General features: G+C 50.9%; 1 protein-coding gene across 1 annotated transcript; it reads right to left on the bottom strand.

The window, feature by feature from the left end:
• Positions 1-356: 356 nt before the first annotated feature.
• On the bottom strand, positions 357-22,318 carry USP28 (ubiquitin specific peptidase 28). The gene is made up of 26 exons (XM_034069545.1): positions 22,269-22,318; positions 18,948-19,025; positions 17,692-17,824; positions 16,487-16,598; positions 15,761-15,923; positions 14,776-14,862; positions 13,841-13,978; positions 13,346-13,419; positions 12,774-12,850; positions 12,249-12,397; positions 10,578-10,705; positions 10,332-10,427; positions 9,490-9,669; positions 8,797-8,999; positions 8,502-8,572; positions 7,967-8,192; positions 6,483-6,713; positions 6,067-6,197; positions 5,725-5,910; positions 4,757-4,852; positions 3,863-4,041; positions 3,701-3,779; positions 3,396-3,475; positions 2,330-2,453; positions 1,604-1,802; positions 357-1,208 (listed from the first exon to the last, which is right to left on the bottom strand). Exons 1-26 carry the CDS (start codon positions 22,305-22,307, stop codon positions 1,033-1,035), a joined length of 3,435 nt encoding a protein of 1,144 aa, XP_033925436.1. The 5' UTR covers positions 22,308-22,318; the 3' UTR covers positions 357-1,032.
• Positions 22,319-24,972: the final 2,654 nt, after the last annotated feature.

Raw genomic sequence — 24,972 nt, 5'->3', positions numbered from 1 at the left:
CCCATTCTGAGAGCTCTGCTTATTGCAATGACTTTGGTGCTAGGAATGAGTCCTGTGGACACGTGGCGGCTGTGCTGGAATAAAAACTCACCCGTGTCTCTCTCTGGTCTCCCAACTCCTCCTGTGCTGCTGACAAATCTGTGCTTGGTCAGAGCAGAGCCAGCAGCAGCAGGCAGAAGGACTGCCTAAAGCACAGGAAAGCCCTGGCCCAGTGGCCTCCCAGGACCCAAGATGAGCCCATGCCCTGTAACACCAGCCTGGAGTCAAAGCTCAAAGGAAGCGTTTTCATTCTAACATAGAACAAATGCTTTTATTGCACTTTCAGAACTCTGCATAGTCTGAACAAACAGGGTCCCAGCAACGGCTGCAGCCACAAACAGGGCACTGGTTTCACAGAACATCAACATGGGAAGCCCACCACCAACAAGAAGGAGCCCATTCCAGCCCTCAGCACTTGTTGATGCTCATCTGACAATGAGCCCCTGAGGGGAGGACATTTGAGGGGGGGGATGTCCTCTGGATCTCCCTTAACCAAGCAGAAGAGAATCTCCTCTCACTGCTTCCTCAGAGGAAGACTCCTGTGTATCTGCTCCTGCCAGGCAAAACATAAAAGCCCAAAACCCTCTTTGCTTGACCAGAATACTCAGCTGCCCATAGGAGAAAGCGGGAGCCACCCTCCATCCCTGCTTCCTGATGACACAGCCCTGATTCCTGCTATAGCAGGAGCTTGGCAAGACCTGCACTTCTTGTCTCATCCCTCAGGATGATGTAAAGGTGCTTGACAGGCCAACAGCAGCTCGTGGCTGCTCACCTGCGGAGCAGACCCTTGCTCTGTGGCTGTCACAGGCCTCAGGCTCCGTGCCCAGGAAGCTGCGGAAGCAGAACCCTGCTTTATGTGGTGAGGTTTTGTCTGTCAAGTGCAATCCTGTTTCACTGCCTTGTATGCATGAGCAGCAGCACTCTGGCCTCGAGCTGCCCCTTCTCTGCCTGCTCCCTCGCAGGTGCTGCCGGTGGAGGACGTGTGGCCATGGGCTACTTCACAGTGACGGTGGAGGCTCCGTGGATGGACTCCATGACGGCAGCGAAGCGGCTGCAGAGGTCGTAGGGGGAGTTGGGACGGATCTTCGGGGGCTCCTTCAGGACGATGTCCCTGCTGGGGCAGTCGAGGAGCTGGGGCAGGAGCTCACCCAGCCTCATCTGCAGCTTTGCTGTCGAGGGGAGAGGAGGAGGCACTCGGTGGCAGTGCAAGAGTAAGACCCCAGCTGGCTCTGGGGCTGCGGCTACAGAGCCACGATGGCTGCTATAGAATCAGCTTCTGGCTCCCAAGGGCAGGGGTGAGCGGTGTCAGCCCCCAGCCCTGCCTGGGGCCACAGAGCAGGGACACCCTGGTCCTGGGGCACAGCATCGGCTTTCCCAGTAACGCCAGCTCTAAACCACCATACTAAGACCCCTGGATCTGCCCCCCCCCCCCCGGATTCTGCAGCTCTGGACATGCTCCCGGCCACTGCTGAATTCCCTTGCCCTTTCCTGAAGAGGAATTCAGGCCTAGACACTGCACTGCCCACAAAGCCACAGCAAAGGCAAGGTCAGCACTGTTCCCTACCGTCCATGTCTTCGCGACCCAAATAGGAGCACCAAAGGTTTCTCATGACCTCGAGGGCATCCAGGTCCTCTCTGGTGATGTCCAAGTTGTTCATGAGGTGCATGCAGGGGATGATCAGCTCGTTCAGGATGCTAATGCCCTCTGCCACCCGATCTTCTTCACAGCTTATGAACATAGATGCTGCCACTTCATTCAGCTTCTAGGGGAGGAGAGAGAATCAGGGGACAGAGCTGTGACAAGCAAGGACAGAGCACACATCACCAGCATGCGGTCAGGAAGGGCCACAGCTCAGGGACCATGCAGAGACTGACAGAACCACTGCCAGGTTCACACAGCAGAAAACAAACTGAGGTCTTGGCAACCACGAGTGTCAACTAAAAGCAGTCCTCATTTTGGTGCTCTTGTTTTGCCCCGAGGAACAGGAAATCATCATTTGCTCAGAGAGAACAGGCTGCTAATATCAGAAATAAAGACTGGGGGAGAGGGGTGGGAAAGGATGGAAACCAACACGACCACTGAGTTAACACAAGTGCCAAGTTAACAGCCAAGAGCACGGGCAGCAGCACCCAAACCTTCCCCAAACACGTGGTTTGTTAATTACATGTGCTCCTAAACGGGGACACCCCTAAAACGGGTCTGACTTCCTGGGCAATGCCCAAGAGCAGCTGGGAAGCGAACCATAGGACGGGCTGCTCCCCCCACCTCTCCAGGAACCAGCCTACTGACCAGGAGACAATTCCTTCTGTACACGGCAATCAGTGACTCGTCCACTCCTCTGTTGATGCCCTTCTTCAGCAGCTTGGTGTTGTTCTTGTAGGCATACACCAGGTAGGTGAGTGACTCCTGGTACCTAGGAGAAGACTGTCACGTCAGGAAACACTTTCCTCTTGGCCTGGCTGGTACTACCATCAGGCCCAATAGGAAGAGCTTCATTTCACTGCCAAACCCTAAATGAACAGATGCCCTCCACTCAGGAATTCACGTTCCTTTTTGCTCAGGGTGCCAAATGAGCACCTCAGGAGCAGCCCTTTAAAGCCAAGTTTGAGTACGATGTGCCCCGAGCACGAGTGCCAGGATTGCTCTGGGACATTTGCCCTTTGTGTGCAGCAGCAGCATCTTCAGCTCCCGCACACATCTGTAGCCTCTACCCCTATTGGGGAGAAAACAGCAGAGCTGACAGGGATCGGGTCAGGTCAGGGGAGCTCTCAACAGCCCCCTGGCAACCTGCCCACCTGAATTTGGTGTCTCATCACTCCTAACCCCCTCAGCACTTGATTCTGCTTCCATCCATAAAGAACTTCTGAAAACCAGCTGATTTTCTGGATGGGAAACATCCATTTCCCAATTACAAACTGGCACTGTCCTGCCCCACACTGCACTGTGTTCATGTAAAATATGGGTTCTGAAATAGTAAGGAGGAAACCAAGGTCTTTTTAAAGTTCTTAAGTGCCTAGAGTACTCCAAAGCATGTGTTTACACAAAGTGAAATGCCCAATTCAAGTTTAGTTTTAATATGGGAGTCCAAAGGGGGCACTTGTTCCTGCAAACCCATCTCTGGGAATGCTTCACAGCGCATACATTAGGGGGAGCTCTAAGAACCTGCTTCAATATCTAAAGTGCTAAGCAAGGCTGACCTTCCAGAAAGGGCAAGCTACAAGAGAGCCTGCTGGCCTCAAGTACATGACTGAAGACAGAGAGGCCACCATGGGTCAGGAAGATGAAGTCTGTCCAAGTGGCCTTTACTGTCAGGCCACAGCTTATCTCATCTGAATGCACAGCTGAAGGGACTTACTTCTCGTTCTGGTACAGCTCCAGCCCCGTCAGCAGGTAAACGGACACCTGGCGGAAGAGGCTGTAGTCTTTGTGCCATTTCTGTGAGGAAGCAGAGCATCAGCATCACCCACAACACACACCTCGTATCACATCCTGCCCCCTGAAGGGCTCAGACACCTCTTGTAAGTGACACATCAATCAGTGCAGTGCAGTGCAGATGCATCCCTCTCTGGCAAGGGGGTGCCCTGCAGCCCGCTCAGCTCCCCACCTGGACAGTGCCAGGTGTGTTGTCCAAGGGATCAGGGCAGCGCTGGGGTCTCTTACCTTGTACTCCTCCATATCGACATCGTCAGGACCGAGTTGTCTCAGCTTTGCTTGTGCTACCCTCATGATGTTAATGGACCTGCTCCGTGTAAGCAGAGAGAAGACCAGGATCAGCAGAGTGAGGCCCCAGGAAAAGCCTCACCTTGGAACTGGGGCACAAACCTTTCATCATAGCTGAGGTTTCTGTCTGCAAACTGCTCCAGGAGGGTCCGTTCCACGATCTGCTGTGGAGCCTTGTTTTGCAGTAAGTAAATGAGCACATGCTGCAACCTTGCATCTTTCCGAGGACTCGGGAGCTCCTTGGAGAGTAAGTATAGTCTGGAATACTCCTCGTGGAATGCCTGCCAACAAAGCACAAGGGCTAACATGGGTACACGTGGCCCAGGCAGCCCTCCTGCAAGCGCTCACCTTATACAAATCAACCATAACACACTCGTTTCTGTAGTGAGGTGCGAGACTATCTCGTGCTTTATGTTCCTATAGATTAACAGCATGGGTGGCTTCTCCCATGTGGCACACTTAGCTCAATCTACCTGCCCGTGAAATCTAAGCCCAGCTTCAATATGCAGCAGCACTTACTCCTTCTGATCCCTCTGCTCAACAGAAGATGCTTCTCAAGGCCACATTTTACCTGAGGTCACAGAAAGCATGCTCAGGACCAACAAAACCTCACGAGTGCTGGTTTGTTTACTGCCTAGACAACAGGTTCTGAAAGGCACCCAAAGAGAGGCTACTTTGGGGTACCCAGAGCAAGGGAACTGCTGACGCTAAAAGAAGCAGCAGGAGGAATAGCAGAAAGTGAACAGAGAAAGGCAGGAGGTGGTTTCCACTGGGGGAGCAGGCTCTCTCTTACATGGTCTAAAGACTCTTTAGAACCCATGGATCTGTAAGCACAATGAGAGCAGAAACCACAATGACGGACAATGAGGCTGTTAGCTAGAAGGAAAACTGCGCAAACCATTCCCTCCCCACTCCTGACACGTCAGTGCAGCATAGATCCTTCCTTCTGTGAACATGGGTATCCATATGAGTGGATTTAGCAAGCAAATCAGATACCTTAACAAGCCCTGCTTCAGACCCATCCCGATCAAAGGTCTGGCGGGCTTTTGCAATAGCCAGGATGACACCTTGCATGGCTGGACTCAGCATCACCTACCAGGAAAGCAGGGGAACAAACAGGAACAGGGAACACCGGAACAGACAGGGAGAGAAGAGAAGTCATGGTGAAGAGAGAAGGTTTAAAGGAAACTGTACAAATACAGGCAGAATAAGCCAGAGCTGCCATTTCCTGGTGTACTGCTTACTCCATCAATCACATGCACTTCACATGCAGGAGGGCCCTTTAAGTGCTTAAAGGTCTAAAGGCTGCTCATTCCACACCTTGAGTTTGTAAACTCAACAAGTGAGAACATAAAGCTCACTTGCCATGTGCCTCTGGGCAAGGTCAATCTTCAGCCATGCAGAGGAGGGAGCAGTGCCTGTGTGGGAGCAGCTCGTGGTGCCAGCTCCACACGAGCATGGATTCAACGTACTCAAGCATGTATTAAATGTACTCAAGGAGTAACGGTCACTTGTGAAAAAGACTGAACTTCCACAGTGCAGTTAAACAGGCAGATTCAAAACCTCAGCAGCTGTAAGTCATGCTGTAAGTCATGCTGTCAGCCGTCAATGTCTCTGAGATAGGCACAAAACCGTAACTGGAGATGGTGGGGAGGCCTGTAAATAGATTAATACAGCTGGGTCCGATTTGGACATAGCTGTGCCAGAATGATGACCCACAGGAGCAAGGTGCAGCTCTAAGGACTGGGTGCTTATACAGCACTGATCTTCTGGAGCCATTTAGACACAGAATTAGTCAAAGATTTGGTCCAGCCATGTCCATTCTCATGGTGGGAACAGGCACTCTGCAAGCAGCAGTGTTTCCACTGCTATATCCCCCAGCCTTAGCAAAGCTCAAAGCTAGCTAGCTACAAAGCCAGAGGTTAATGACCAGCAGCAACTGACCCCTGTGTTGGGATCTGTACCTCCTCATTATATCCATCTGCATCGGATCTAACGGGAATCTTCCCCACACTGGGGATTTCCACCTCAGAGACCTGTGAGCTACTGTGGGCAGCAGGCTCTGCTTCATTAGCGTCCTGGGGCTGTTCTGCCTGACCCGTAGGGGCTGTTTCTCCCATCTGGGCCTTCACTGGCTCTACCTCCTTGGGCTGTGGCCAAGAGAAAAGAAGAAAACGAGTAAGAGGCAGTAAAGCAAAGCACAGGACAGCAGAGGGGCACCGAGCACAGGCGGCACAGACACGGACAGGAGAGCAGCACAAGAGAGCAGTGGGGTGAGCCCCAGGGCAGGTGCAGTAGGGTCCTACCTCGCAGAGAGCTGCCTCAGCCCCTTTACTGTCGTAGGTGCTGCCGGTTCTGGCTATGGCCTCAGCCGTCTGCTCCTGTGAGATGTGGGTGTGCTTGGAGACCAGGGCACACGTGGAGGGCGAGGACTGATCTGTGGGGCAGAGCGGGGCTGTGGTGAGCGCGACCCACAGCATCTCCCCCCCACAGCCCCATCCCTCTGCAGAGGATGGAGCAGCTGCTGCCTTCACCCCCGAGGTGCGTGCCCCCTTCCTGTGGGTCTGGCACTTGCCAGCGGGGACGGCCAAGGAAGGTCTCCCACTGCAGAGGGCAGCACTTGAAGCGTTTCCATTTGGTAGTGTAAGAAATACACGAGCCTGGCAGTGAACTGAGAGTAGCCCATGACCATGAAATGAACAGAAAACAGCCGTGGTGTTACCTGGGCCTGTGTCAGAGGAGAGCTCCTGCAACTCAGGAGTGGGCGAAGGTTCCCTCTGGGGCATCTTGTAGGAGTGCTCCTCCTCCCACTCCTCGACCTCCTGCTCGAAGCGCCTGTTGTCCTCCTGGATGAACTGCTTCAGTTCCAGGGGCAAGTCTTCAATTTCCTTCTGAACCCCCGAGGTGTCTGGAAGGAACAGGGGCAGCACCACTAGGGACCGAGTACCCTGCGCTCAAACCAGCTGAGGCATAAATGGGGAACCCCAACCTTTCTCCCACCTTTGTAACTTAGGATGTTCCATTAAAACTCCAGAGTTATCTGCAACAAAACCCAGCCTGTTCTACCACTAGACAGCATTTACTATAGGGAGTCCAGAAGCAGCACTTGCTGATGCAGTTGGTCAGAAATGCATCCCTACTCAAGGGCTACAATTGTACAGAGAATGGTATTTCAACTGCAAATAGCTGGAAAATTCACAACCTAGATTGAGACATCGTACCTAGGACCCTACACAGCAGATAAAGGTGGAGAACTGTGCAAGTTCCATGGCATGAATGTTGCCCTGGTGTTTTTCAACACCTTTTAGACTTACTTCAGTATTGGTTTTAAAATAGCACAAAACCCCAGTAGCACCAGGTTGAGACAAGCCCGAAAATGTACCAAAAGCAAGCGGTAGTTCTCTACACTGGAGATTTCTTTTGCAGCCATCGTAAAAGCATCTTTAAAAACCAACAAAATTGCACTAAATAGGAAGGGAAAAAAACGAACCCCAAACCAAACCAAGGATTCATTTCAGCAACAGAACTGTCAGAGGCACCAGACAAAGAATGACCTCCAGATCCTCATCAGCCACATTTAGCGATGAACAGGATGACAGTTCTCCATTGTTTCTTCTCTTTAATACATCCAAATGAACCACGCGTGAAATTATTGGGTTCTTCCACAGCTGTTTGCCATGTATAGTGCCACGTGCACAGTAATTTCTCCACTTAACTATTTATACATTGGCACTGCACACACACTTGCAAGTCTAAGCCACTGCCACCAGGAAAGGCTGCATAAAACCCCAGCCCCCTTAGGTTCAATGCAATGGGATCACAAAAAACCAAGCCAACAAGTCAGAAAGTTACCAAAATAGGAGAAATAAAGCTGGAGGCATTTCACATGCCCTCATAAAAGCAGCACTGTCATATAAACTGCAAGGAGAGTCAGTGAACACCACCAGCACTAGAGGCATACTGAAAGCAGGAAAAGGAGAGAGCTTAAATGTTTCTACATGTTAACAACGCACTGAACCTCCTCTCACCAGCAGAGGTCATTCCTCACTTTTCAACCCTACCAAGGACTTAGAAAGGAATCGAGTGTGGAGCAAATTATTTCACTTCTATCTGGGGCAAAGCTTTTTGGGCTGTCAAAGGACAGCTGTGCCAGAGAGAAGCTGAGGAATGTCATAAGCACATGGTGACAACCAACGTGTGACTAACCAGCAGGTCTGGACACCTTGTCACTGATGTACATCAGGCAGTAGGCACTGGCATTCCTCACGCCCCCAAAGGAATCCCTCTCCACCTCTTCCCACGAGGATTCTGTCACGGAGATGTCGTTGTATTTGAGCCAGCTTTTCCGAGGCTGGTCGTAGATGAAGGCCCAGTAGTGACCAGCGTTCGCTTGCCCTTCGTGTACCAGGACTGCATGCAAGCGATAGGGAACCTGCAAGTGCACACGGACAGTGTTCAGGGGGATGCTCCGAAAGGATGTTCTCTGACCTCTGTGCAAAGCTTACAAGTAAATTCATAGCTGTAACCTGGTGCAAGACGCTCGATTCATGTGGTAAACTTTCCTACTGACAATTGACTTGTGCAGGGAAAAGCAACAGGATTGTCATACAGAATCCTTCCTCTGCTTCACCACTGGGATTCTGACATACAACAAAGTGGACAATTCCAGCTGACAGCTACTACCAAAACCAGTAACAGTAACACCACTTTAGTATTTCCCCAACGCAGCTGCATCTCCTACCTGCTGGAGGAGGGGGTCACAGTATATTTGCTCAATGGACACGTTGATTCCGGCAATAGTTCTCTTCAGATCTGCCAAGAACATCACAAGTGAGAGAAACACGTCAGAATTCATGACTGCTCATCAGCCTGTGCCAGCCCCTGTCATCTCCAAGTCTGAACCCTGCAGCAGCTCCCAAAGACACTTGACAGCAGAGCTGAAGTGCGTGTAGCATTATTTCTAGTTCAGGGTGTATCTGGCTGGAGCAACAGTGGGGAAGTCAGGCTGGCACTCAACAAATACATTTGGGGCCAACCTTGCATGTCTTGCTCGATCTCTTTTCTCCACCGCTCCAGACAGGTCTGAACCAGATTGAGCTCCTCCTCGGAAACCACATGAGGAGCTGGATGCTCAGACACTGCTGGGGCTGCATCACATGTCTGCAGGGGAGCACTCGAGTCTTGCTCAGGTGAAGAGAAAGCTCCATCTTTTGTCCTACTGCCCCTCCTTTCCAGTGTGCTGTGAAGCAAAATCCAAGAGCAGTGGACAAATAAAAGCCAGAACTCTGGAAGCAGTTTCCACAATGAGTACTTCTAAAAATCCCTTCCCTTATGACAAGGAACTCATGTATTTACTCAGCTTCATTTAGAGTGTAAACCAACCATTTGGTTGGTTTAATAATCCAATATTGCAGTAATTTACTGGTTGATGAAGCAAAAAAATTAGTAGCCTAACCAAAAAGAGGATAACATTTAACTCAGAATTGCTGCAGAGACAAGGAATATGGTGATGCTTTTGGAAAAGGAACTGACTAGATGCAGCTTATATTGATGCAAACAGAACCAAGTCAGGAGCAGAGCAGTGAGCGAAGCTTGTCTGGGCCTTCAGATAGTCCAGCCCCATGCTCCCAGTGCCACAGAAGTATCCTGCTCTCAGGACACAAGCCGGGAGCACTGGGCTGAAAGGCAAAGAGTTCTCCTGCACACTGTTCTTACTTCTGTTTACTAACCCGTTTGGTTGGGAAAGCCTGTCTGAAACACAAGGCTTGGTTGGGGACTGCAGAGGTCTTGTCTGGGAGTCCTGAGCAGAAGGAATAGCCACAGCTGGCTTTGTGGCAACGAATTCCAGCACATACTGGAGCATGTCAGGCAGTGGGAAGCGGGCTGGGCCGGAGCCGTAATTCAGGTACCTACAGGAAAATGCACAAAGGGTTGTGGGGGGTTAAACCTGAGGGGACAACAGAAGAGCAACAGGGAGGTGGGTCAGGATGGAGATGGTTTGAGCAGCCAAGGAAGGAGGGGAATATCCAGGTGTTCCAGAGGGACACTGCTGTGCTATCAGCATGGTTTAGTCACAAACCCCAGCACAGGACCAAGCTGACTGCTGTGCAGACCATTGGCTCCATCCCAGCCTGTCCCTGCAAGATGCTACGCATGGGCTTAAATGTGAACTGTTTTCATAGCACCCCCGAGCCTCTGGCTGAGCACAGACCCTACCAGGGCCACTGCGACACAGCACACCTCTGCCTGCCACTCATTCACAGCACTGTCAGTTCCAAGAGTGCAAACTGTGAGCAGGTTTAATGCCAAACAAAGGGACTTTGACACAGAGCACCTGGCATGTGAAATCTTCTGCCTGTCCACAATTGAGATCTTTCCTATTGATCTCCTTCCTTCCCTAATCAATAATGCCAAACCCTAAGCCAGAAAAGAAGTCTAATAGAAAAAGTAATGCAGATGCTTCTCGGAATAAGCTCGCTCGGTTTCTCCTTCCCCTCCAAGTTTTGTTTCCAGTAGGAAGCTCTTTTAAATGGAAGCATTTTCAGGCTTCCAGGGGGTACAATCTCCTTACCTCTCCAGTTTCTGCTGCAGAATCACCAGTTTCTCACTCAGTCTCTTAACCTCTTCTCTCTTCTTCTGAATAAGCTCTTTACTGCTGTAGAGGTACCTAAGCAGTGAAGTACAGAGCCAGCTGAGATTTGTCTACATCTAACATTCGCTGTCTTTTGTAACTGTTTTAGAGTCCTTCCCTGCTTACCTTCATGACCTTTTAATGTCTTTAATGACAATAAAGCCTTAAACATCCCACAGCACTCACCTGTCCATGTAAATGGTCTCGGGAAATTCTAGCTTGGTGTGAATCTTCTCGGTGTGTCCCAGTGACTGATTGAACTTGAATCGGGAGAGCTCAAAGGTCAGCACCGGGGGGAGTTTTGTAAACCAGCGCTGGAACAGAAGCACAAGTGCCCCCAGAGGGACTCGGTTGGAGGTGACCGATCCTTTGTGGTTTCAGACTCATCCTAAATGGGTCTGACTTTAAATACTGAATCAGCGACAATTTTCTTTATGGAAGGATTAGTCAGAACGACAGATTTCAGGAGATTCAAATTTCCGCTCCCATTTTACATTTGTAGCACAAAAAAACCCTAGCAACAGCTTTCAGAAAGTTCCTGATGCATCCAGCTTGATGGATTCTTAACAGGTCCAACCCTGAGCTTTACACAGTTAGCAGACACTGCACAACCTCTGTGTGTCAGCTAAGAGAGCTCTTTTCCAATGCGGGTCACATGCAGTGATGAACAGGAAGAAGTCCTCAGGCAGTACCTGATCCCTTTCCCCTCTCAGGCTATTTACAAACTATTGGATTCAGGAGGGTCAGAGGAAACCCCCCACTTCCTGTGCCATCCACACACTGATTCCAAGAGCCAGGCTGGAGGCGCAACCCTTGACTGGATTTACACTTCCTCTCTTGCTGGGTTCACAAATACCCCCAGCACTCCTGCCTCAGCCTGCACTACCCCAGCAGTGCTGCTGCCTGGGCTCGGGATGAGCATGCTAAGCTCATTTTCCTGTGCAGGATTCATGTCAGCTGTCCTGCCACAATAAATCTGCCCCTGACACCAGCTTTCCCAGAAGCAGCCCATAAACCCTAACCCTAACCTCTGGGAGCTGCAAATGCATCTGGACAGTTTCAGGCAGGAACTAGGAAAAGCAGAAGCAAGGATTTGAGTCCACTGAGTCCAGAGTTGGGCAAGGCTTGCCCATCCCAGACCTGATATCTCACAGAACTGGAATACCTTTCCCTGCCCTCTTTATGCCAGACCCCTTTGCAAATGCCTTCATGCAAAGTCGCAGTCTTCCTGTGAGCTAAGTTCTCAACTGCAACTGCACATGCAGGATGCTGAATGTGATGGTACACTGTTGCTTTCCACTTTGCTGCAACTGAGTATTTTATGATTGCTTTGTGATTTGCAAGATTAAAAACACCAAAAAGCCACCAAAAACAAAAAAGAGGAAAAAAATAAGCAGAGAAAAGCGGAAACGAGAATTGAAAACAACAACAAACGCACACTGTAATAGGGAGAAAGATACAAATTCCAAATGGCATACCAGAGTTAAGCACTGTACTTTTACCCTCCAAAAAGAGGGAGGCAGTGGTTCTCCCCCTACTCAGGTACAGGTAGGCTTCAATAGAAAGAGAGAGACTTTATCACACTTGCATGAGCAGCAGATGTTCACCTTTTCAATTTAAAACATCCTCCTCAAATTGGCTACACGGGGCAACACATCTTTACAAATCAGCACGGACTTGGTGTCTCACCGTTCATACATTTACATGAGACTCCAGGTATCATTTTGTACTAATTCATAGAGAACATTTACACTTGCCTTTTAGAGTTATTAGAATATACTGAGACACTCCCGTGCCATACGTGTTGCATTTCCTGCAGCAGGCAACCAAAAGCTCCACACAAAAGGGAGAACTTACCTCCTGCCTGTACTTGTCTGGCTCAGATGTGGTCGTCTCCTGCATTTCTCCCTCCACCATGGCTCCTTCCAAGCACTCATTCAAGTCTCGATAACCATTTACCTGAAGGGGATACTGACCAAAGGTTTCGATCTTGGAAAAATTAATGCCTGGATAACAGAAAGGATACAAAGCCCAGGAGTGAAACTGAGAGAACAAAACACTCAGGTTAACTCAAAGAGTTTGTTGTCAGCACCAGTTAGAGACACTACTTGCAAGGACTGACCTACATGCAGCTGCTCACACCTCTGTCAAGGTAAGCCTCCTTACAACCAACTGCTTTCAAAACACGGGCACTTGTGAGCATTTAATGTCTCGAGAAGACAGACTTTGTAAATGTTATGGTCCATTTTATGGAGACCATTTGCAAGTTTACAGAACGAGGCAGTTCCATAGGGAATGTGCAACAAAATCCTGCATCATTGCAGCTATCAATGAAAACACTCAAAGGAGCTGAAAAGGGAATCTACCAAAGCCCCAGCTCACCATCATGGACACCCTCAGTCAGGAAAGTCCCGTAGAAAAGCTGTACCATTGGGTTTTCAGACTTGTCCTCCGGGTTCCTGTTCCAGAAGGAAAAAGCACACATCCACTTACTGCCGAAGGCTGCAGAAAACCCCCAGTCATAATCTGAGCCTTAGCCTGGGAATGTGCCTGCAGTTCTCAAAGTTTTCTATCCAAGCACAAGATACAGAGGGATCTTCTCATGCTCAAAAGCACATCGTAACATTGGCACTGGCAAGGTGCAAGTTACAGCACTGCCTTTGGAAACGCAGCTCCAAAACCCCAGATCTTCCATGTACGCCAGTTCTGTTGAGCATCCCTAAAAAGCTTATTTACCCTGCAAGCCATATGGGCAACAATCAAAGTCCTACATATAGGAAATGCAGATGTAACGGTTCATGAGCATATTTTGAGCTGAAGGAGCATCATCGTCAGGCAAGAAGGAACTCTCATTTACTCCAAATATCTGTGTAAAGCCCTCTCATTTATTAAGGCATCACATTTAAAATCTGTTTCTCCTCAGCATCAAACTCCCAGGACCACCGAAAACTCACTTGGCATTCACAGTGAGCTGGAAAGCATCCTCCACCCTGTCCAGTAGTTTGTGTGTAAATTCACTGACATCTTGCTAGAAGAGAGACACAAGTCAAGAGTCAAGTGGACCAGCACCCAGTGAGTGCCTTTACCGGTTGCTGGTCTTGCCACCCTCCAGCACATGACCCGAGCTGTGCCCACCGTGCTGCAGGAAGCCTGCAGCTCAAGTGCTGATTTAGCCCCATAATGAACACTGCTCATCTGAAAACTAGATCAGAGGGAATTACAGCGATGGGTCCCCAACGGCCCAGCTGGCGCTGGCAGCGCGCTGCTATACTGCCTGCTTAATTAGCAAGCACGTACATTTCCCCTAAATGGCACAGGGACAGCTGCTTGTCGCTTGACAAACATGGGAAGAGGCCTCTGAAAGCCAGGGTGGGATGGAGTGAAATAGGGTTGTTGTGGCTGCAACTGCTGCTCTGAAGAATGCAAAAGGCTTTTCAATGGGATTTTACCTGCTGTTCTCCAGTGGATCTGAACGCATCCTTCAAGAGTTCCAGTGCTACAGAAGGGTCTATAAACTTGCGCTGGGTCCCCAGCATTAGTGCAAACAGACACTGAAGTTCTAGCATGAATGTCATGTTTCTTTTGTCCTGCAATGCAAGAAGAAGAAAAGCCAAACCCTTGGAGCAACTGAAAAGAGAGCACATGCACACACCTCGGGAGGTACACTAACAGCCAAGGGGAGGGGTGACATAAAAGGACAAAGCAGGACATGCAGTGGCATTTCTGGGAAGCAAGAGGGATGCATGTGAGACACAAAATTAACCAGAATGAAACCTTGAGAGACAAGAGCATCAGAAGTAATGCTCACTACAACAGAAGGCAAAAGCTGGTGATTTTATGTATTTATTCTGTCTGCATCTGAGGATTTTTGGAGCATGAAGAGCACATAGGGATGCAAATAAAGCAAAGCCTCTTAAACAGCAGTGGCCACAAGGCGGAATGATTCAAGAGACACAGGGTTATTCTCCATGTGCCCTTTGCTCTAAACATCTTCTAAGCACCTTCTGCTGTGGATGCTTTCAGCAGGCATAGGGGGTAAAGGGACCCTCAGCCTGGCTCAAACACCAGCTCTTCTACAGGGCATGAGAAGAAACTAACAGTCTGGAGCTGTCAAAGAAGTTGTACGGCACACATTTCTCCCTGTGCCACAGTTAGAAGCTCTAGAGGGAAAGCTTTACAAGGAGCACCCAATTTCTTTTCTACAGTGATTCTGTCTTTGAAAAGCATTTCCCAAATTTATCTTTAACACAATCTGACAATTTGGAAGCCATTAACGCAGGCACAGGGGTCTCAGGTGGCCCCAAATTAAATCTGCTTAGAGAAAGAGCACAACAGGATAATGCAACAGAGGGGAACTTTACAGTGTCCCTTGATGAAAACTTACAGCGCGAGTGTGATGGCTTTGAAGCATAAGCTCCGAGGGGCTGTACGTAAGGACCAGCCTCCGAAATTCTGGCAGCTGAAATAGAGACTGAAAGGAGAGGAGAGGCAAGGAGCAGTCAGTGCCTGCGAGTATCCAACTCCCTGCCCCAGAGTCACTCTTATGCAACAGCTTTTTCTGTAACTTCTAACTCTTCAATGGCCTCGTGGTACTAAATAAATGTTCACCAAGTGAGCAGTCTGTGTGCTGGAACTGCACATTTGTACTCACCAGAGAACAAAGCCCCATCCTGCTATTTCTGGGAGACTATATATATACACATACACACACACACATATATATAAAACCATTTTAGGAAAGAGTATTCTATTTGCCATAGGCAAGCTTAGGAAAATTATCCAGGAACAAGTCCCAGTGAGAAAGGGGCCCATTTGAAGCTTTCTTAATTCCACTCAAAGCTGGAGACATGACTAATGTCTATCTGATGATGTGAAATGGTTAGAAGAGACCAATCTCCCAAGTTCCACTTACTGCTGTCCTTCTTGCTTAGGTTATCACTAATAATATAAGCTGCATTACCGCTTATGCGTTCCAGCATCTATGCCAGCATATTCCATTAACTGGAATATGATACACTATGTATTATGGAGCCAACAATAACTGCAGTAAAATTAAATTATCAGTGCCCTTTGCCAGTCCAGCTTGTCATTCAGTAAGCATTTGGACATCACCACACCAAAACCCCTGCATACGGACGCACAGATCATATGTATCACTATCTATAGTTACACAGAGTCCATTTAACTGCTCTTTGGCTCCTTCTGTGCACGGCCAGGATAAATCACAACCGTATCAAATCAAATCAGAAGTCTCACTTGAGCACAGTCACTCTCCCTCATCCACGATGAGCTCACGATGACCACTCCACAGAGCTGCTGCATGTTTATTCCTGACTCACAAACACTTTGACTCCAGGACATCCAGTTACCTGTATGACAGCACTAAACCAACACGTGTTTCCAATGTTTTTCACCCCAACAGGCCAGTCGCCCACTCTCCTCCGGTCACTCTGCTTGGGGTTCTCTCCCCAGGCTTCACAGCGTTTCCTTTTGGAGCCGCTTTTGCTTTCAGCAGAATGTGCTTCCTGTGGCCTGTCACAAAAGATGCACACTGTGCTGGGAAACACCATCTCACATAGGCTCTCGGCAATGACTGTTGTACCCTCCCCTAGCCACCAGAGGGACACCAGAGCTGGGTGCTGCTGGCCGACAAAAGGCAACAATGTCTTACATGACTCCAGAGTCAGATAACAACGCAGGCACGTTTTGTTCTATGAACTGGCTGCACACAGAACTGGTGGCCTCAGTCATTACTGAAGGCAAATGTGACCCACAGCAAAAAGGAGACAGCGAGGTACTGACTGGAGGGAAGTGAATCAACATGTGAGATTTCAAGGTGTTCCTGCAATAGGTGCTGTAACACCAGTACAACTGACTAGGCCACCTTGAAACCAGCACTTTCTACTTCAACCATCATGCTGAAGGGCTGCCCCAGACATAAATGTCTAAAGACATAAACAACCCAGGGATGGTCATAACCCAGGCACCTTCTAAAAGCAGAAGGCATACATCTGATAGGCAATTTTAGTTTGTTTTGCAGTAAATAGCTGTAGAATCCACTTAAAATACCAAATACAATTCACAGAGCCACTGACCTCTCCGGAGCATCCTTCTGTGCAGCCTGAGTTTCTGGTGATTCCAGTGGTGTGACCCTGTGGATCTCAGGGAGGTCATGTTTGTTGTTTGAGGTAAGTACAATAGTAACATCTGGAAGCAGAGGCAGTGTTCAGTTTTCTCTTTAAAAGGAACTCCTAGAAAATGTTACACTTTACCAGTACAATTTTCCCATTGATATGAGCAGCATTTCCTAGCTTGGGCTTTAAAGACAAACCCTTGTGGCTTAGATCATGCCAGGGAACCTGAAAAGCCACTGAGTGGGCTGGATGAGAACAGGACAGACCTTGCAGCTGTCTGCTGGCCAGATTCCCTTACAGCCAAATTCAGAGCTTGAGGGACCATTGCAAACCTCCTGAAATACTGAAGCAGGCACCTCAGCTGCTGCTTGTATTTGCTATGCCCTGGCGTAGTGCTGACAACTGACATAGGACTGCAATGAAATCAGCACGATCACAGAGAATTGCCTCCCTCCACTCATGTCAAGATGCACAGCTACAAGCTGTTTCATGTACTAGTTAAACAGGGAAAGAGGAGAAAGGGAAAGGAGTCGTTGTGGAAGAGGTGGAAGCCTTACATGGCACAACAAGGGGCAGCCGTGCTGTTCTGGGTGCTGCTGTGAGGCTCCCAGCAGACATTTGGCACTGTGAACCTGCCCGTGATGATATCACTTGGGAAAGCTCCAGTTAATAGATGTGCCATCAGCAAAGAGGCTTAAAGAAACGATTCTCAGCTACCTCAGTCCACAATGACACTCACATCTGAATGCACCCAACCGACGGCCGCTTCTGCCAATACCCATCATGTTTACAGAAACGTTTTTCACGTAGTCAAATTGCTGGCTCAAACACTTTAAGTTTCATCAAAATATGACAGCAAACACTCAGAGTGCCTCCTCTACCAGCAGATGCTGTTGAATGCAATGTATGCCTTGACAGGGATTCCCTTCTCCATTCCACTTGCTCTGCTTTAGGAGCTTTCTGGGATTTCTGTGCTAGCCAAGACCAACTGTTTAAAAGGAGGGTAGCTTTGTAACTGTGATGTGCATCTACAGCCACTGCTAAACCCCTGGTAAGTCACTCTCCTCCAGGGATGTGCTGGTGGAGGCAGAAGGACCCACACTTCCCCTTCCAGCTCAGGCTGGAACATGTGAACCTGCAGGGGCGAGCAGAGGTGAAGGACTCACTCTGTGGGAGCTCTCTGTCCACTGCGCTCCCTTTCCAAGCAGATGGCTCTGCAGCAGCCACATCCTGAGCTGGCTCCTGGGCGTTCTCCTCTGTCAAGAAGACGACTGCTTCCATCAGGTCTCCATTAGCAGCCTAGCAGGATGATAAGGGAAAACAAACCCATAGTGGCAGGGTTATTTCATGCATGCTTGCCTGGCATTTAATGCATCTGGGGTAGAGATATGCACACTCCCACCAACTGTGCTTTTCCTGGCTACAGAGCGAGGAACCTGCTGATGCCAAGCAGGAGTAAAATCCCAAAAGAATAAAGGGCAGAATGTCTCTGTCAGAGAGCACTTTGGCTTTGTTACTGGACAAACCCTAACCCTAATGCTGACTCCACTCATTTCATTTCCCTAACGAGATCCCCTCACAAGAGTCACAGCAGGCATGAAGCATGAGAGGACACTGCCAACAGGAGAGACCCCCAGGAATCAAACTCTGGATTTCAAGACCTTACTGAGACTCCTACTGAGACAGAGCTTTCTTCAGAGCAGCACTACAGGCTTTAACTGCTTAATGAGATGTTCATGGATTTTGGTACACGAACTTCTCTGTGTACTATCAGCACAAGCCATACCCTGCTCTTATGTCTCAAGGGAAGGGATGGAATGCACCTGATGATTCTAGACTGATGCAGTTGCAACCACTTTAAGACCACAAGTTCCAAATGCAGCATAAGGAGGAATCCTTCCAGGTAAACGTTGCTTCTCCAAGCACCTGAGATTCCCACGTCCCCTTGCTTTGGAGCAAAGACTGTTCTGGTGACAGACAACCACCAGCCACAAAGCTATCAATGCTCCTGCAGCTGTCCACAACTCCCACAGAAGTGTACATGGATGAAAACCTCCCTAGTGTGTTTACCATCCCTGGGTAGCAGCCCCGTGCACAGCTCCAGGAGATGTTTATGCACTTTTAGCCCAGCACATGCTGCTGCAGCCAGAACAATGAACTGCACTCTGCAGTGTGGGGCTTTTGTTGCAGATGCAGGTAGGTGAAGAACCCTATGAACCCCAAACCTGGTGTCTCCAGCCGCCTCCTTGCTACACCTGGACAAGGCACAAGCGAGGATTTGCCCACCACCCTCACAGGTAGCACACAGCTCCACACGGCACACACCAAATCGCTGTCACAGGCTGCCCATCCGACCTGGGCACTGTGCTCCGAACTTGCCTGACTCAGGTCTCCTTTCCCCAGAACAACAACAGGCACCAACCTTTAGAGCAGCATGAAGGGAAGAGGAGTCTTGAATTCCTGTGATCTCTTTCAGCTGGTTTAAAAGCATCTGGCAGTCCTATGTGCAAGAAACAAAGAAAGCTTATGTGAACAGGAGACCAGGACAGACACCAAGCTGCTCCTGTGAGGCTCGCTGAAGGCTCACCGAGTATCGCTTCTTCCTTTCCCTTTTACTGACAGCTTGACACAAAAACCTGCTCACGCTTGCTTGATGGTAACACCAGCATCAGCTTGAACATTGTACCCAGATCTTCCCCTAAACCTGCAGGCTGAGGCTCACACCACTGTACCCCACGAGGACGGCAGCAGGCCTGAGAGGCTGTGGGATGCTGGGCACCTGTGATGGGAAGGGGCAGCCCCCCCCAGGGAGCCCGGCATGTGCAGCAGGACATATAAGGAGGCCGCCTGCTGCCAGGGCATCAGCAAGGGGCTATTTTAAGTCTGGCTGCACATGCCATTTGTGCATGTCATTTCTCACTGACAATGAGGTGTCAGGAGAGGGGCCCGGGAGCCTGCGGTCGCGTCTCCTTCCTCCACCACACAGCCGCTCGAGGGCTGGGAAGAGCCTCACTCAGGCCCTAAGCCATGGTCAACAGCCTGCTCTTTAGCTCAACCACTTAAATGAACTATGACAGAAACGTTGCTTCCCAGATGTAGGAAATCTCCGCAGCCCTCTCAAAGGAACCCCCTCCAACAGCCAGCCCTGATGCCATAGGTCCCCTTCCCACTGGCCACTGCTCAGCTGCAACACTGGTATCCCATGGGAAGGATGTTACAGTAGGAAAAGCAGCCAGGCTGCATCTTGTCTGCCTGATTTATAAAGGCTATCCAGGACCCTGCTGTCAGCACAGGCCAGTGAATCCCAGCTCCCAGAGATCACATTTCACCTTAACTGGATGGATAAATTCATGTCTCTACTTCCTCTCATCACTGGCAGACAATGTAGAATGCTTTCATGCCACTGGAGCTTTGGCTCCAGCCAGGTACCTACTTCTTGAGCCACCACCCATAGTGCTGACAGACACTACTCCATACACAAACACCAGATGCATGCAAGAAAGTGGCTAACACACAAGAAGTCCTGGACTGTTTTCTGATGGGAACTCCCCCAACGAGTTATTCCCACCTGGAATCCTACTTTTGCTCAACTTGTACAGGATGCATGGGAAAGCCTCAGGCCCAGCAGACAGTAGGGTGAGGAACCCCAAACCAAGAAGCCAGGGCTGAGGGCATACATACCTCCACAATGGCAAAGCACTGATATCATGTTGCTAATTCTGCTGCCTCAGTGAGCAGCCAACCCCACCAAAGGCCGCAGGGCACGTTTTTCCATTGGAGCAACAAACCCTGGCTGAGGAACTGTGCTGCAGAACAAGATCCAGGGCAGGACAGGGCATGATGCTGTGCTCCACCAAAAGCTGCTGCAACCACAGCAGCTAATTACAGACCCGCTGCTCCTAGCTACCACCAAATGTACTAATGATTTCCAGCACAGTTTAATTCAGCCTGTGAAGAGGAAGGTTTGTGTTAACAGCACAGAGCTCATCCCGTGCAGCCAGTTCCCAAGGGCAGCACACAGAAACCACTGGGAGCACAACAGTGAGCAGCTTTTGGGGCACACACATGGTGTTGTTGCTCTGACTGTTCTGGCTGGTGGCTGTTTGAGGTTACACACCACAGTGCTTTAAAACAAGCTCCAGAGCTGGTAATTAACACCAGCGTGCTGCCACTGTTAATATGAGCCACACGGTGTCGTGGTTTAAACCAAGTCCACACACAGCTCATTTACTCACTTCCCCAACTCCTGGAGACTTAGGAAGGAGAATCCAAAGAATGTAGCCCCCACGGCTTGAGATAAGAACAGTTTAATGGCTAAGGTATAACACAAATCACTACTGCTACTACTACTACAAACAATAATGATAAAGCAAATAACAAGTGAAGAGAATACAACACCTCACCAGCCACTGACCCATAAACCTCACTCTGCCCGACCAAGCACCGACCAATACCTCCTCCATCGCCCCAGAGCTCCAGCCCTTCCGTGTCTCTCCCAGTTACATCCTGGGCATGATGTGCTATGGTATGGAATACCTCTTTGGCCAGCCTGGGTCAGGTGTCCTGTCTCTCCTTCTTCCCAGCTTCCCTTCCTCCCTGGCAGAGCATGAGCTCAGAAAAGGCCTTGGACAAACCAAACATTTGACCAGTAACTCAAAACATCCTTGCTATCAGAAACCGTTCCCAGCCCGAAAGTCAAACCACAGCACTGCACCAGCTACCAAGGAGGAGAAATGACTGCTACTGCTCAAACCAGGACACACATTAAAATCAAACCAAAGCCCTCCCTGCCACAAACACAACATGGACCAAAACGTTATTAGTATTAAATTACAGCAACAGGAGAGGTGTGCAGGACCAAGAGGAAGGAGGGCACTGGAGGTGAGAACTGCCAGTAAGGGATGGCACCTAGAGCTTCTGCCCTTTTCCCCCCTCGAAGGTGACTCACTGGGCTCAGAAGTGGTTTGATTTGATGAGAAGCAGGGAAGGGTCGGAGGGCACCACAGCACTCAAGGGGGGTCCAGAAATAACGGCAAGCAAAGAAGAGGAGGAGGAAAAGGGGGTGGCATGAAAGAAGCTCGCAGAGCCCCAGAGCCTTCGGCCTCTGCTCCACTCTTTATGGCAGCAGGAAAACGGATTTGAAGAGGCCTAAAACGGGGCAGGCGGCAGCAGAACAACACCCGCGGTCCTGACCCCGGTTCTACCGCCCGGTTCTCATCACGGCGGCAGCGCCGCTCACGGCTCCTCCAGCACACGTGGTCCCGTGTTGTCGTCCCGACATCGAACCCGCGCACCGGGAGCCGCGTTCAAACGCACCAGGACAGCACCGGCGCCCAACGGCCGCTCCGGGGCCGCTTCCCTGCATCCCAAAGGGGCCCGCGCACCCGTTCGGTAGTGGCAGTGATGGGGAAGGTCGGGTCCTACCCAGAGCCACCCCTGCCCCTCCCGGGATGCAGCCGGAGCGCTCCCCGAGCCGCAGCACCCGCGTCCATCTCTACAAAGGCAAAGCCGGGCGAGCTCCCGGAGACCGTTCCCAATGAAACCGGTGCCACACGAGGAGCGCACCGAGCCCATCACCCCCCGGACGGAACCCGCACCCGGGGGCACCGAGCGGGGGCTGCAGGCCCGAGAACCGGGGCCCGGAGGTGCCACAGCCTGAGGGGCCCGAGCCGGCAGCAGCCCCGGCCCCGCCGCGGACGGAGCTTCCCCCTCCCCGCTCCCCCCGACCCCCTCCGCCGCTCACCCCTCCGCCGGCGCCCGGGGCCTGCAGCTCCGCCGTCATGCGGGCCCGGAGCGCCGCCCGCGCATGCGCACGCCCCGCCCCGATGGCGGCCCCTCCGCGCAGTCCCACTGAGCATCAGAGCCGCCCCCGAGGGGGCTCTGGGGGGGGGGGGGGGTGGGTATCGCTGCCCATTGGCACACGAAAACCGGTTAAAACACCCAAATAAACAACCACAGGTTTGGTTTTAAACCCACCCCGGTCCCGGCCCCCCCGTGGGCACCGGCACTGCACACACCGCAGGTTTCCCACGGGGCTTCCTTGCCTTAAACAAGGAATTAACCCTAAACCTCTGCGCATCCGGGGCAGAGAGGAGCTCAGGCTCCTACTCGGAGCGCCAGGTTTGAGGTGTTATGTTTAGCAGCCTGATTAATGCCACTGTAACTAATTAGGGTGCAGGACAGACGCAGTTTGCAGTCAAGCTCCATTAGATCAAGGGGTGGTACACCCCCAGGTGGAGACCTGCTCCTCCGTCCCTCCATGTCCAAGGGCCTTTCCAGGCAGCCTTATCCTAACAAAAGGAAGTGATTTGCACTGTGGGTGCTTTAAACACCGAAAAAGCCCAGTCTATAATGGTGTATTGGGATCAGGGGTGGCAGGGAACATCAGTGGGTACCCAACACACCTGAGGCAGCAAATGACCCGTGGAGGAGGAATTTCTCACCTGGTCTTCCAGTGTACACAGCAGGATGAAGATTTCACTGCCCCTCGGGCACATTCCATCCCCAGAACTCATGAGCTCACCAGGCACAGTGTCTGTGGGTTTTCCGCAGGGATTCAATCCTGTTCTCAAACAGAAACAGTGGGAAGTTTTCATCTCCCCCTTGGCACAAAACCCACTCCCCAACATGAACATCTCATGTGGGGCTGTCTCCAGCTCAGCACCCAGGGACAGAGACACCCCTAAAATTCTGCTTCCTTTAAAACCCTTGTCTGCAGGGTGAGCAGGGGATGATCCCCTACATGCAGCCTCAACACAGCCTGACACCCAGAGCAGCAGCCCAGCCATCACCAGCACCCTGCACACAGCTGAGCACATGTACTAACAGCCCATCTCTGGCCACAGGCTCCTCCAGGGCTGTCCACATGTGTTAACCTTTCTGGTCCTCCTTGCCTTGCTTCACATCTCATCTCTGTCTGCCTTCCCTCAGCCATGGGTGCTCCCTGGACCAGGAGCATCCCCTAGACCAGGCATCTTGCCCCAGCACCCCACAAGACCAGCTCCCCTGTCCATGCTTCTTGGGGAAGGAGAATGGCTTCATCTGTGGGAGCCTAGACCAGGAACAGGACTTGCTGAGGCATCCCAACAGGGTTGGGACCCAGGCTGCAGTGTTTGCATCCGAAGCTAACAGCCTTTCCAGCCCAAATTAACCTTTCTGATTCACTTGAAATCTTTCTCATTTTCCCTGGAAAACTAAGGGATAAATACCCAGCTGTAATGGCCAATGTGGTTTTACCCACATCCAGCCTGGAAGCACTGTGGTTTCTGATGGGGAACATCTCTTAAAACCTACAGCAGAGCAGAAGAGCTGGGGTGGGAGGTGAGGGGGGCTTACACAAGGGTTTTAGGCTGCAGTAGCCGGTGTGTGCACAATCCCTGCTGCAATCCTACCTTTGGGAAGGTGTCACACAGGCAGTGCTGGTGTTGGAGTCCAGCTTCCCTCTCCCAGCATCCGGCACGTGTCTCCTGTACAACTAAGAGGAAAAGGAACAGCCACACAAGACTGAACACCCACTGGGTATGCTCTCAGCAAGGCAATTCCTGCCTAACCCCAGGCGACATTGTGCTTGCAATGCGTGGCTGCTGTCCCGCTTGGGATGAGCTGGATCTCCTTCATTAACAGCAATTGGCTCCTAATTCCTTCATGTGCTTCTTATTACCTGGCTTTAATGGACAATGAAACAGTGGCAGAATATTGCTAACACCTGAAGGGTGTCTAATGGGGAGGAGGACTGGAAATAAAGTGCTCCTCTCCTTTCACTGAGGGATTTAAAGGCATCAGGCTCCTTTGCTGGTGAGGTGGGGACAGGCTCAGTACCTGCCAAGGGTGATTTTTGGCCACTGCATGGTTCATGGGTGATGCACCCCCAGCATTGTCCTCCTCCTCAGCACAAACCTCACTGACCAGCAGTGCTTGGCCCCCACGCTCATGGTCCAGCACTGCAGACCTGAAATAAAGCTCTGCTGCCTTTGATTGTGGTGTGTCACCACCAGTCCCCTTGACAAGCACTGCATTGGGGTGAGAAGCCTTTTACCTGCAAAGGCACTACACCGAGTACCCGCTCCTGGCATTTTAGTGTTGGAGCTGCACAAGATGGGCACCTAAGGAAGACCCTGGGTGCCCCCCCTGGCCCCAGGGACCCCTGCAGCACCCTGGGGATGCCATGAGCCTGAGCATCCCTGAGGACCAAGGACCACAGGTGGGTCCTGCATCTCCTGGCACTGGTGCAGGGGGTTGCTGTGAGCCTGCCCATGGCGGCACCGCCAGCCCTGCCTGCACACGGTGTTTATTTCATGTCTCACAGTGTTAAATCATAGCAGACATGCAATTCGGGGAGCCTGAGGCTCCCTAATGGGAGGCCTCGGGTGTGTGATGGGGCCGAGGCCAGAGGCAGCCACGCTGCCAGGGCTCCTCCGTGATGCTTTATTGCTTTTGACGCTTCAAAT

The sequence above is a fragment of the Melopsittacus undulatus genome, chromosome 15 (assembly GCF_012275295.1).
Source record: "Melopsittacus undulatus isolate bMelUnd1 chromosome 15, bMelUnd1.mat.Z, whole genome shotgun sequence".
NCBI classification, from domain to species: domain Eukaryota; kingdom Metazoa; phylum Chordata; class Aves; order Psittaciformes; family Psittaculidae; genus Melopsittacus; species Melopsittacus undulatus.
The sequence above is the reverse complement of the archived record's forward strand: the minus strand, read 5'-3'. Positions and strand labels throughout refer to the sequence as shown.